Source organism: Patiria miniata, unplaced genomic scaffold, assembly GCF_015706575.1.
Source record: "Patiria miniata isolate m_02_andy unplaced genomic scaffold, ASM1570657v1 HiC_scaffold_8, whole genome shotgun sequence".
Taxonomy (NCBI): Eukaryota; Metazoa; Echinodermata; class Asteroidea; order Valvatida; family Asterinidae; genus Patiria; species Patiria miniata.
This window is the reverse complement of record NW_024037075.1, coordinates 5,558,017-5,570,125: the sequence shown is the minus strand read 5'-3', so window position 1 is coordinate 5,570,125 and position 12,109 is coordinate 5,558,017. Positions and strand designations below refer to the sequence as shown.

Below are 12,109 nucleotides of genomic sequence, written 5' to 3'. Positions count from 1 at the left end.
TGTGCGGTGGTGTGGGAGAAACTTCATTGTTATGGTCCTGTCAATCAAAATCTAAGTTTCCCATTGAATGGAGCAGACCCAGACAAAATCGATAATCTCAACACTTCAAAGTAAATTGGATCGGACAATTTCAACAACCAATTTGACACCCGTGCCCTCTATTTAACACACAGCTGCCCTGGCTAATGAAATGAATTGAAAATGGGTCGACAACATTGTCTGGACTACTTTTATTTCTTGTAAGGCATGGAAGGGTTTTGTCAGGAAGTTGTGTCAGATTTCAGCTAACGACCGAGCGGAGCGTGGCTAGCAGTTCATGACCGTCGGGGCAGTAACCCTTGAACGCAAACCGTTGTTTGGGGGCTTTTACCGTCAAGCTTTATCTTTGTTTCTTCTTCGGCTACGAGTTGACGTCTTGGGAGACGCAGCCTGCACTTAAAAATCATCAAACTTTATACTCCGAGAAATATAAGGAAATGTGGTACTGGTACATATTATACGAATTGTTGATTCCTGCCCCCGTTAATACCTCCGACCTTTAGTTACAATTCTTGAAACTTTTTCCCAACTGGAACTTGATTTTCTAAACGAACCACGGATGATTTTTGTGTGTGTGTTGGCTTGGGGCTAGGGTGGCTAACCTCCACGGTCTCTAGCCTCTTTAAAGTGAACCATTTTGATGAAGTGTGTCGTACAATATTGCTGATCTCGGTTTTCTGATTACTCTTTTGGTAGTCTGCGTTGATACTTCGGCCACCCACCTCCTCCAAAATCCTGGACAAAATTTCTATCAACTGTTAGGTCTCACCCTGCAAAACTCATGGTTCCAAGCCTCAGCTTCGCAAACCACTTGAGCGCCTTGGCCTCAATTTATTTTGTATAGATTCAGTCGTGAAACCTTTCTAATGTTGTTTTTCTTTTCGGCCGATATGGGGCTCCTACAGTCTGATCAGGAACAAATTTCTATGCTAAGTTGCTTATAAAAAACCAACAGAAGAATTTTTTTTTTCGGTGCAAAAACTTTTATTCAAATTCAAACTCGACTTTAATTCACACACGGGTTATCAGAATCAATACGAATGTAATGGAAGAATAACGCATCATGGACGGAAATATAGGCATTACAGGGCTAAAGACATCTTTGACTTGGACGGCCTATTTCGTTTTTAACAGTTATCTTACAAATACTTGCAGTAAAAATATTCAATATGTAACCCCACAAATCAAAAGGAATATTTACAACATTCAAGTGACAAAAAAGAATGCATTATACATGTTCACATAAGTCCAAACATAAGCGATATTGGTGGGTAGCTATATTCACACCAAAACTACAATAACCTTCTCGAGTGCCTTCGATTTGGAATGGCAACTGCAGAAAGTGGCCGTTGAGGGCGCTATTACAAGCACTATTATTATGTCACATTTGCCAAAAAAAAAATTCTCCTTTCCACGGACGGATTTATATATTTTTTAAGCATCAAAGTAAATGATCTTTTTTTGAAAAAGCAAGTTACTCCTTACTTTTCAGAATATTTTTCACACATTCTTCAAATTTTAAATAAACAACAAACCTTTAAAAAAAACACCAATTGTTCAACACAGAAATCTGTACAACTTTACTGCTGACTCTCCAAGTTCATAAAAAAACAAAACAAAGTTTACAAGCATTTTATACAATACTAATTTTGTTTAATACAAGCAAAATATTCTTTATAGATCTGAAGACCTAACCTGCTATTAATGAATAATAAGTGCACAACAAATATAATACAATTTAAATCAAATATCTTTTCCACAGAACAATAGATTGAACTTTTTTCACCATCTTTCCTTGGAGTTTTTTTACCATCTTTGCTTGGAGTTCCCATAAGTCTGTGTCTAATAACCCAACCCCCCCCCTTTCTATACAGATGGCCCCGCCCTTCTCTTTCTTGTCTCAGGAGGGCGTGACAAAAATACGCTTCTGCTCCCAGACGCTGGCCTCCAGCGTTGAGGGCAGCTCCACGTGGGTCAAGAGGTCATCCGGGGTCAACCTCGTGACCTCTGACCCCTGCATATACACGGGGCACCGGTAGGTCCCTGTTCTTCTATTCTGACTATCATCGGTTACCAGGGACGGCACAATTGGCTTGAAGCAGACGACTGGGAGTGGGGAGGGGTCGTCGATTGAGGTCACAGAGGGGTCGGGAGGGTGGGGAAGAACAGTCAGGTGCCGCTGGGAGTCCCATTCGGCATTGTGGAGAAGCAGGCTGGCGACGTAGATGCCAGACTCTGGGGGTGTGGTCGGAAGCTCCTGGGTGTTCATCACCTAATACAAGAAATTGTTACACGAAAAAAAAATTAAGTTGACTCAAAAGGCACGTAAAGAAGTCCACAAAAAAAGAAGGGCAAGACCAAAAAAAAAGGGCTATTAATTTTTTAGGAGATTGAGAACAGGATTTTGTACAATGTTGTATCTTACAATAAAAATTTCAACTCCAAATAAAGAAGCGTTTTTGGCATCAAGGACTGGGGTCTGCCAGAAAGTTTGTTGAAAACTGTGACTTTTTTCAGAAAAGTAAAAGAAATTTGTCAGAAAAAAAAAAATGGCAACATCTTTTTTCTCACAGGTTTATCTGAAATTATCTCATCCTGAAAGACAACTTAAACAGTTGTCAAATATTAATTTTTAATATACACAGAGAAGCTCAATGACACGAAAGTATTATTAAAACCAAGGGAAGCACGTGACGCTTACTCGTGTCTCCATAAGAAGCCGGTGGACTTCAATATATTCCTTCCTAGCGTGCTCCTGCAGCACACTCCGCAAGAACATTCTCGGGTTTGAGAATGCTGTCAAATCAAAGCATGTGACTCTCTCCCCTTCCCAGACATACTTCTCCAACATCAAAGCCTGAGTTTTGAACCTCGCAATCCACTTTCCCACCCCAGTGCATTGTGGGTGTCCGGGGGACAGCCAGGTCTTGGGTACGCAATCCTGACCGATGGCCAATAGGGTCCCTTCTACCTCGGGCGGTAGGGCGATGCTGCCCAGCGCTGACTGCAGCAGTAAGGTGATCTCTGATTGGATGGCTGTGATCTTCGTTTTCCAGAGGGTGATTTCGGAGCTTAGGAAGGTCTCTAGATAACTGAGGCTGTCAGAGGGGGGCTGTTCCAAAGGTGGAAGATCCTCCAGGTGTCGCTTGATGGATTCAAGGAGGGAAATGGTCGACCGCCAGGAACTAGGAACCTTGTGGGAGAGGCCTCTTTCTAAGAGCTGTAAGGCACTGGAAATGTATCTGAAAGTTGCAAACAAAATGAGCGACTGTAAGATTTTTGAAGCCAGAACAAAGACTGACTGGCAACTTTCCCCTAGTTAAACTTTTTATTTTAAGAAAATAATTTTAATAAAGTGCTTATTTCGTCACCGTTTTCAGGAAGAGGCGAATTTAGTATTTCACTGTCTGAACAAACATTCGAGATAATCGCATTTAAAGTTGGTCCTTTTTTCATTTGACAATTTCAAACTTAAAGATGCATAAAATATGCAAGACTTAGCTATCAGAGGAAAGAAGAGATTCTGATCTTCCTAAATGTAGCAAACTTTAAGAAAAATAGGTGATTAGCTTTGCAGAATTAATCAATTAAGAGAAGTGGCTGTTCGTGAAAACGAGAAAAAAAAGACCAATTAGCAAATCGCCCCTTCGTGAAAACGCTAAAGTGACTACGCGCAGAATTCGCCCTTCTGCGGGCTGAGTCAATGCATTTTTTGTACAGTACGCGCAGATTCTGCCCCACTGCGCATGCGCCTTGAAGTTCGCCCCTTCGTGAAAACATTTTATTTGCCCCTTCGATGATAACGCGTCATTGTATTACAATGTATTTATTTGCTGAAAATTTATTAATACCATAGAGTGCAGAAACTGATTCACCCCTTCGTGAAAACAAAAAACGGCACTTGTGGCAAATTCGCCCATTCGTTAATTAGGTTAATTAAGATTTTAATTAATTTTTTGAAAGTATAGCCTCACCGGGTTGTAGATATTGATATATTTATTCTTTTTCACCAAAAAAAACCAAATTTCGAAAAACAGACGATTTTCGTGAAATTCGCCCCTTCGTGAAAACGGTGACGAATTGTCACTGACCGGCTCTCTCTGGTCTCCATCATTGCAGGGGTGCCACTCATCAGCCCCAGCTGGGCGGGCTGGGCCTCGTCCTTCATGGTGTCAAACACACGCTGTAGCCGGCGGGCCTGGCTCCCGCTGCTGGCCCGACTGTGGCGCCCCTGGCTCTGACCGGCCGGCAGCAAGGAGGCCAGGAGGGAGGCTGCTCCCATGGAGGCCGGCATTTGCTGCAACAGAGAAGCAACTTGGGTTTATACATTTCTATAATAATAATAATTGTGCTTATATAGCGCTTTCCATCGTATCAACGATCTCAAAGCACTTTACAATTATTACCCCATTCATCAGGCCATGGGACCACACAGCAGCCGATATCAGCGCTCAATCGGTCCTCGACCCTCACAGGTACCCATTTATACTCCTGGGTGGAGAGAGGCAATTGTAGTTAAGTGTCTTGCCCAAGGGCACAAACACCATGTTCCTGGCCGGGTTTGAACCCACGCATCTTCGTACATGAGTCAAACACCGTAACCAATGGACCATAGCGTTCTACGATAATAATTGTGCTTATATAGCGCTTTCCATCGTACCAACAATCTCTAAGCACTTTACAATTATAACCCCGTTCATCAGGCCATGAGACTACGCGGCAGCCGATATCAGCGCTCAATCGGTCCTCTACCCTCACAGGTACCCATTTATACTCCTGGGTGGAGAGAGGCAATTGTAGATAAGTGTCAAGGGCTCAAACACCGTGTTCCTGGCAGGGTTCGAACCTACGCACCTTCGTACATGAGTCAAACACGCACCTTCGTACATGAGTCATGCAAAACTACAACAATAGTGAATGTGCATACAAATGTGAAACCACTTAAAGTCAACAAAAGACAAGAAAAAAGGGATTTTAAGAACATTTAGTTACCTCCACATCTTGCCAGTTTAGGACCAGACTACTGACGATGGACTGTACAACCCTCGTGTCCTCTGCTTCATCAATGCAGCCTCCGTACACCACACTACTGAGTAGACCCTGTAGGTTACCTAGACCCTCGTAGATATCAAACGGTTGTTGCTGGATCCTCAGCATGTCTAGGGCCGTCAGCAGGTCACTGTGTGACCTGGAAAAATATGGATTCACAAATAAAATGTAGATTGGAGCTCTCATTAAGGAATGCAGGTTGAGCTCATATTTATCTGCTAAAGGTACACGGGATCATTTGCTTTTGTGCATTTATTCATTGGAAGCAACAAAATTGCTTAAAATGTTAAATAGGGTGCATCACAACTAACTTGTTGAAGTTTCAGCTCAGTGGATACTACACATTTTGAGAAAACAGAGAAAACGAGTACATGTACATTTTTTTGGGTCTGGTAACTTGATTGCATTATTAATGCACGTAAAAAAAATGTGCCTGCAGTCACACTTTTTAAAACCACTTTCAACTCTAGTTTTCTTCCGGATGAAACCATTTCAGGCGGAATAATGTCACAGGGTATTTGGTGCCAGTCCTATCTTCACTTTAACCCTAAAAGGGCCGGGGGGGGGGGGGAATCCACCCCCCTCAACTTTTTCCGCGATAGCCTTGAATTTTTTTTTTCGCGACCCGAGCTGTTATGACTTTTTAGCCTTGAGCCTTGCGCTTCTTTTGATACCAAAACATAAAAATCAGACCACGGGTTGCCGCGCTGCGAAAAATTTTCTGGCACTACGCGCCCTGAAAACTGAATTTTCCCATATACGTCATGAACACAGAGCAGAATTACCATTCGTACATATGAATAATTAATTAGCCATAATTCCAAAACCCTTTGACCTATAGTCGTGAAATTTCTTGGGTATGTTCATTAAGAGTTGCTCTATACATGTACCAAGTTTCAAATTTTTTCGTCACTCGATGGCCGAGATCTTAGGGGGGGGGGGGCGGCCCCCGGCTGAGAGATGGTCAAAATAACCCTGCCCTTTTAGGGTTAAAGAAGGGTTTTCTTGTTCAATCGGTAGGTACATTTCCAGGTCAACTATAGTCAAGTCCACTACCAATCACTCATCAGTCTAACCAAGTAACGTCATTAGTTACAGGGACTGTGCGACGACAAAAGAATCTTTTCTCAGAGTTTATTTGAAAAGCTTGTGATCTGACTTGAAACTGGACGCCTCGTTTTTTTTAACTCTGCTTTCAAGCAACCTAGAGTGTTCTTTCCATGGGTATGCTTACCATTGGTAATCCTTGCTGAACCCAATCTGGTTGAAGCGTCTTCTCTGGGACAGCACGGTGTGCAGCAGGGAAATGCCGAAGACCATCTCATTCGTGATCTGCCGGCCAATCAAAATACAAAAATAATCACCAACACATGTCACAAGAGTGCAGTATATTCAACCTGGTCATTCGAGCGGGATTTGTCAGAATAACACTCCAGATCTGTGCCGAACTTGATATTTGAATTCAGTATATGGAAAATTGGAGAATCGGAACAGTTAAGGCTACTTACGTAAGAAAGTCAACTGCTGCAGTGGTTTGGAGTGACTACAGAGTTTTGAAATGTAACATCAAAACAAAAATCTCTGTGGCACTTTTTGGTCCAGATTTTACTAAGCGATAATATTCCTCCCATTTCACAATTTAAAGCCACTCAATATTTGTTTTATATAACTGACATAAAGATCCTTGTCATTTGATATATTTGAACTTTTAGTTCAATACAAAATACAAAAAATGGTGAAAAATGTATTTCTCTCTTCCAAACCACCCCTTCATGAAAATGCTTGAACCCAACGCTGTAGCGCTGGCTCCTTGGAACAATACGCGCTATGCGCAACGCTAAACGCGTACACCAGCATGCCTTTGCACACAAATACCGCGTCATGGAACAAGACTGATCCTAACTGTTCAATAGTATTTCACATTCCCCATGGGCGAAAAGTACTTTTTGAGCCCCGGCGTGAATGGCAGTACATGTAAGTAATGAATGACACGTGATGTGAGTTCCACCAATCAAATGACAAAGATCTGTATATCGGTTATATAATTTCAGATGGGCGTTCAGCGTTTTCACCATTACGGGTGCAGCTGTGGATGTATTCTGTAATTTAGAAAAACAGAGGAAATTCAAAACCACACAAGACTTTGTACAGTGTTAGTCAATTTGTAATGGCATTCATGAGAAGTAAAAAACGAGGAAATCAGCGGATCCAAGGAAAAGTTGCATGCCTGTTTGAGAGGTAAATAATGCCTATACCTTAGCAGTGCTTGACGTGACCATGTGCTTGCTGGCTTCCAGCGCCCTCATGCCGTCATTGAAGGAATGGCGTAAGGATTCCCGTAGGTTGGCGGTTACTTCACAGGTCACCTTGATGCCGTGTTGCAAGATCAAACCTGGGTGAACAAAAGACAAAAAAATGAAGAAATTGTCAACGTCTTTGAAATTGAAAACTGTATTATTCATAAGTGGGGATACTGGATCAGTGTATGGGCTCTGTGAAGTAATGGCTCCGTGCCTGAGCGAGAGAGGGCGCTTTTCGACCACTTTTGAGAACCCAGCGTGGACTGGACCCACTGCAGGGTGCAGACCAGTAAATCGGTCCGAAATTGCCTACGCCGGCCAAATCACGATTTGCATGCCCTCAAACTCTTCAGTATTTGAGCATGCTGTGGGCCATGAACTTGAGGGTTTGTAAAAAAATATGGGTGGAAGCCGTGCACAGGACTTCCGTTCAATTTGGATGAAATTGGGGCCCTTAAAGCGCTCTATTTTGCAATGGAGTGTAGGCATCGTTTTTCAAAATGGCGATCGGCTTCAGGACTATTTTCAGGGGTGATCATCTTCGGATGGAAATTTCTCCTAAAAGTGATCAGTTGACCCCCAGAAAATTGGAAAGAAAATGAAAGATGATGAAATAAGCTTTAATTTGATGTGTGTCTCGAACACCTTGGTGAGTTGTGAGTATTTTCCCCCGAATTTCTGAAGTGGGAGCTTTTACCATTGGGGTCTATGGAAGTTTATTTACTGGTCTGCAACCCGCAAGCGCGTACTGATTTGCATGCATATCCGCAAAGTGTTCACGACTTATTTTATTCTGAATGTGCACAAAGCCAGTGCATCTTCATGTGAGCGTCAGGCATTGTCGGCAATACGTTTAAATGTCTCTCCCAGTGGTCTCGCCCAACTCTCCCTTTCTTACCGCTGAGGCCAGGTACCAGCGAGGTGGCCTACTTCTAATAATTGATAAGGAAATCTCTGATATCTCTTACCTGGCATCGTGCTGTTGCTGTCCGCCCTCGTGACCAGGAAAAGCCTGAAGTCAGTGTGTACCTCTGACTGGGGTGCTCCTGCTGGATTGGGAATGGCCTGTGCCTGTGCCGCACTAGCCCCCCTGGATTCTACAAAGCCCCTGCTGCTGGATTGCTTTGTTTGTGGCCTGGATGGGGCGGGTGGGGCTTCAGTCTTGGATGAGACCATTTTCTGAAAAGGAAAGGAGGACGTGTTTAATGTGACACCACAAAAAAGTAAATTATAATAAATATTTGCCGGGATAAGTTCCATTTTATGAACATTCGTATAAAAAAAAATGCGTTTTCTTTCACTGCTTACTTTTCACTCGCATTTTCTGAATTTCACATTGAGCTGCAAGTTGCGCCAAATTATAATTTTATACAGATGCATGTTTTGCTCTGTACCAAACCCAATTGAGGTAAAGTGTCTTCCCCAGGGACATCAATGCAATGATCCTCTCACTGGGATTGACCCTCCATTTTCTAGGCTTACCCAAATTCAAATTATGCCTTTCTTCCAAAAACACTCACAGGGCCTGACTGTTTGATCTTTTTCCAATGTACAAATAATTCTTTTTAAATACTTTTTTTAACAGTGTTTTACTTGAGTCCATCACAAGTCCAGTCACAAGTCGGAAAGAATATTGCCACCTGACGCCACTGTTTTCATCATGTATTATCTCAATGAAGGTCAGTCATTGCAAACATGTTGAAATGACATGAATCTGGGAAACACAAGTAACAGGTGGTTAAAGCCAGAGTCCATCATTTGCAGCTATCCAAAAAGTAACTGTCGTAATTATTGTTGAAAAACATACTTGGTTGAAAGATAGTAAGGGCACTAAACTCCCTGTGAAATTATTCTTTCTGGCAAGCTGTCATTTTGAAGAAATCAATGAAAGAAGGCCTTTTCCAACGGTGCGTCTTAAGAAGCACCGTTGGAAATGTCAGTTAGTAGTTCGTTTTTTTTATTCGGTGAAGCGCGCGCAAGCGTTGACACAACGCACACATGGCTGCTATAATTTGTCGGATCAGTGCGCGACATCACGTAGCTGCAATCGGCTCAGTGAGAACGTGTCTCGGACGCTGAATTCAGGCCCAATTCAAACATGATTCAGCAACTTTTGATTTGAAATTGAGATCCTAGAATGCTGTTTTTCTCGAAATATACAGCTGAAGTTCAGCTGAAACTTCATCAGGTTAGTTGTTCAGCACCCTTCTTTAGATTTTGAGCACTTTTGTTGCTTCAAACGAACAAAATGCACAAATTGCAAATGATGGACTATACCTTTAACCAAATCAACGTTGAGCAAGGGATAAGAAATTTCTCCTTTACCTGAATAAACTGCAGTATCTCCTGCCCCTCATCGCCCACCAGATCAAAGTTGTCAATCAGCAGCCATTTACCCGTCTGTGAGCACTCCTCCAGGGCATGTAAGACCGTCGGTATCTGGGCCTGTGTGCCCAGGGACACGGTGTGCAAGGTGCGCTCTGGTTTCTGGTGGCGGCAGTGGGTGGTGAGCCTGGTGATGGGGTGGGTGTCGATGTGGCCTGGAATGACAAGATTAAGGATTGTGTTGAGAAAAGAATGACTTAAAGGGACCCGTTAATCTAGCTCAATCCGCCAATCTAACCTTAAAGACTCATAATGTAGTGAGACGTCTTTTACGAGGCACCGTACAATTGGCACACAGCCCAGAAAAATGTATACAAACGCGCACTCAGTGCCGTGAACGCGCGAATATCAGCCCTTTTCTGCCTGCACACCAAAGTGTAAGTACCGTGTGCATAGATTTGAGCTTGAAAACCAACATTTTAGTTTCAAATGAGCGAAAATTGTATTTTCTTTACATTCTAATGTCACAATGCAAGTTCTCTTCTACCGCTGGGCTAGGTTTTAGTTTATTTCATGTTGACGAAAGGAGTGATTTGGGGTGAATTAGTCATCGTAATCTCAAAGTTTTAATCACCGTGTTGATCGTGTATTAAGTCACATGTTGATTTATTGCAAAACGACTGTTTCATGTCAGGTGCAATTTGAAGGCCGAGTTCACAGCCGTACACTGGCCAGGCGTTCGGGGAACCAGGAACCGTAGGGAACCTGGGAACCTTAGGGCACTTTCAACTTTAAGTAGGGAACTTTAGAAATACAAACTTTGTGATTATAATTTATCATTGTCAACTTTATTACAATTTATAGAGCTGGAAATTGAATCTTTTCTGCTTTTTGTAACACTTGTTGTGTGAGTTAGATTGAGATTCAGATCCAGAACTATTGTAATTGATTTTGTAAACAAGTAATCTGTAACAAGTTCATGAGACCAAACATAATCTGACTCCTCCTAGTGTTTTGATTTTGTCTGTCTGTCTTGGTTGTTCTTGGCGTCCTTAAATGTAATCATTTGAGCGGACCTCCTTAATGGCGTACCGCTACAATAATTTCTGGTTTACCTTCGCAGCCACTGTTGATAGCTCCGTCCCTGGTGTACCCGGCAGGTAAGATGAAGACCACCGGTGTGTGGTGATCGCACTGAGCCAGGACGTCATCCATGCTGTAATGTGAGGGCCGGGCAATGTGAGATCCTAGCTGGTAGATGGTCAGGTCTTGGCAAATGCTGGCCAGCTGGAAAATCACAAGATACGGAGAGAAATTACGAGAAATCAAAGATAGTGTGTTCATTTTGCAGGACATCTCACACACACACAAGAGAAACAGGATAACTTGTAAGCTGTCAAATTTGTCATTTCTCATGTTACTGCTGGATATCTGACAAATCAACACAAAATTGTTTAAAAATGCACAAATTTTGTTTCCCTCATGAAAATCCATCTTCTTCGAGTCTATGGACAAAACATTGCTGCCAAACCTTGGCATGAAGCATCCAAATTGGAGGGTATTTTTTTTTTGTAGTTTGATAAATGCACAATGGTCTATCATGTGCACCCCAGTGGAACAAAGCATTGTGCCTCTAAGATGGCTGCCATGCTATGGGTCTATTGCTACTGAAGTGCATCGACACTCTGACGCATTCCTCTCACACAAACACTCTATAGCCCTTTTCACACTAGAGCCACTCAACCCTGGGTTGAACTCAACCTTGGGCGAACCCAGTGCCGCCCCGGGTTGAGTTTTTGATTTTTCAACCCCGCGTTCAACCCCGCATCGTTTCACACTTGTTTCATGCAAATCAAGCTTATCATGCTCAGTTACTACTGTTTTGAACCCTGGCAAGATTTTCAACCCGGGTTGAAAATCTCAACCCTGGTCTAGAGCAGGGTTGAGTTCAACCCGGGGCGAAACCAATCTTATCATGCTCAGGCAAAACCAATCTTATCATGCTCAGTTACTACTGTGTTGAACCCTGGCAAGACTTTCAACCCGGCTTGAAAATCTCAACCCTCGTCTGGAGCAGGGTTGAGTTCAACCCGGGGCGAAACCAATCTTATCATGCTCAGGCGAAACCAATCTTATCATGCTCAGTTACTACTGTTTTGAACCCTTGCAAGATTTTCGACCCAGGTTGAAAATCTCAACCCTGGTCTAGAGCAGGGTTGAGTTCAACCCGGGGCGAAACCAATCTTATCATGCTCAGGCGAAACCAATCTTATCATGCTCAGTTACTACTGTTTTGAACCCTGGCAAGATTTTCGACCCGGGTTGAAAATCTCAACCCTGGTCTAGAGCAGGGTTGAGTTCAACCCGGGGCGAAACCAATCTTATCATGCTCAGGC

At 42.9% G+C, this 12,109-nt stretch overlaps 1 protein-coding gene across 1 annotated transcript in view; it reads right to left on the bottom strand.

Annotated features, from left to right (window-relative positions):
- Positions 1-999: 999 nt before the first annotated feature.
- The window catches only part of LOC119719336 (dynein heavy chain domain-containing protein 1-like), a 110,589-nt gene continuing 99,479 nt past the window's right edge, over positions 1,000-12,109 (bottom strand). Inside the window, exons 83-91 of the mRNA XM_038188749.1 lie at positions 10,829-11,000; positions 9,714-9,928; positions 8,357-8,567; positions 7,344-7,480; positions 6,323-6,420; positions 5,032-5,227; positions 4,131-4,336; positions 2,741-3,281; positions 1,000-2,311 (exon numbers count right to left, since the gene is read on the bottom strand). Of these exons, the coding sequence (XP_038044677.1) occupies positions 1,940-2,311; positions 2,741-3,281; positions 4,131-4,336; positions 5,032-5,227; positions 6,323-6,420; positions 7,344-7,480; positions 8,357-8,567; positions 9,714-9,928; positions 10,829-11,000 (2,148 nt within the window). The 3' untranslated portion in view covers positions 1,000-1,939. The remainder of the gene's footprint in view (positions 2,312-2,740; positions 3,282-4,130; positions 4,337-5,031; positions 5,228-6,322; positions 6,421-7,343; positions 7,481-8,356; positions 8,568-9,713; positions 9,929-10,828; positions 11,001-12,109) is intronic.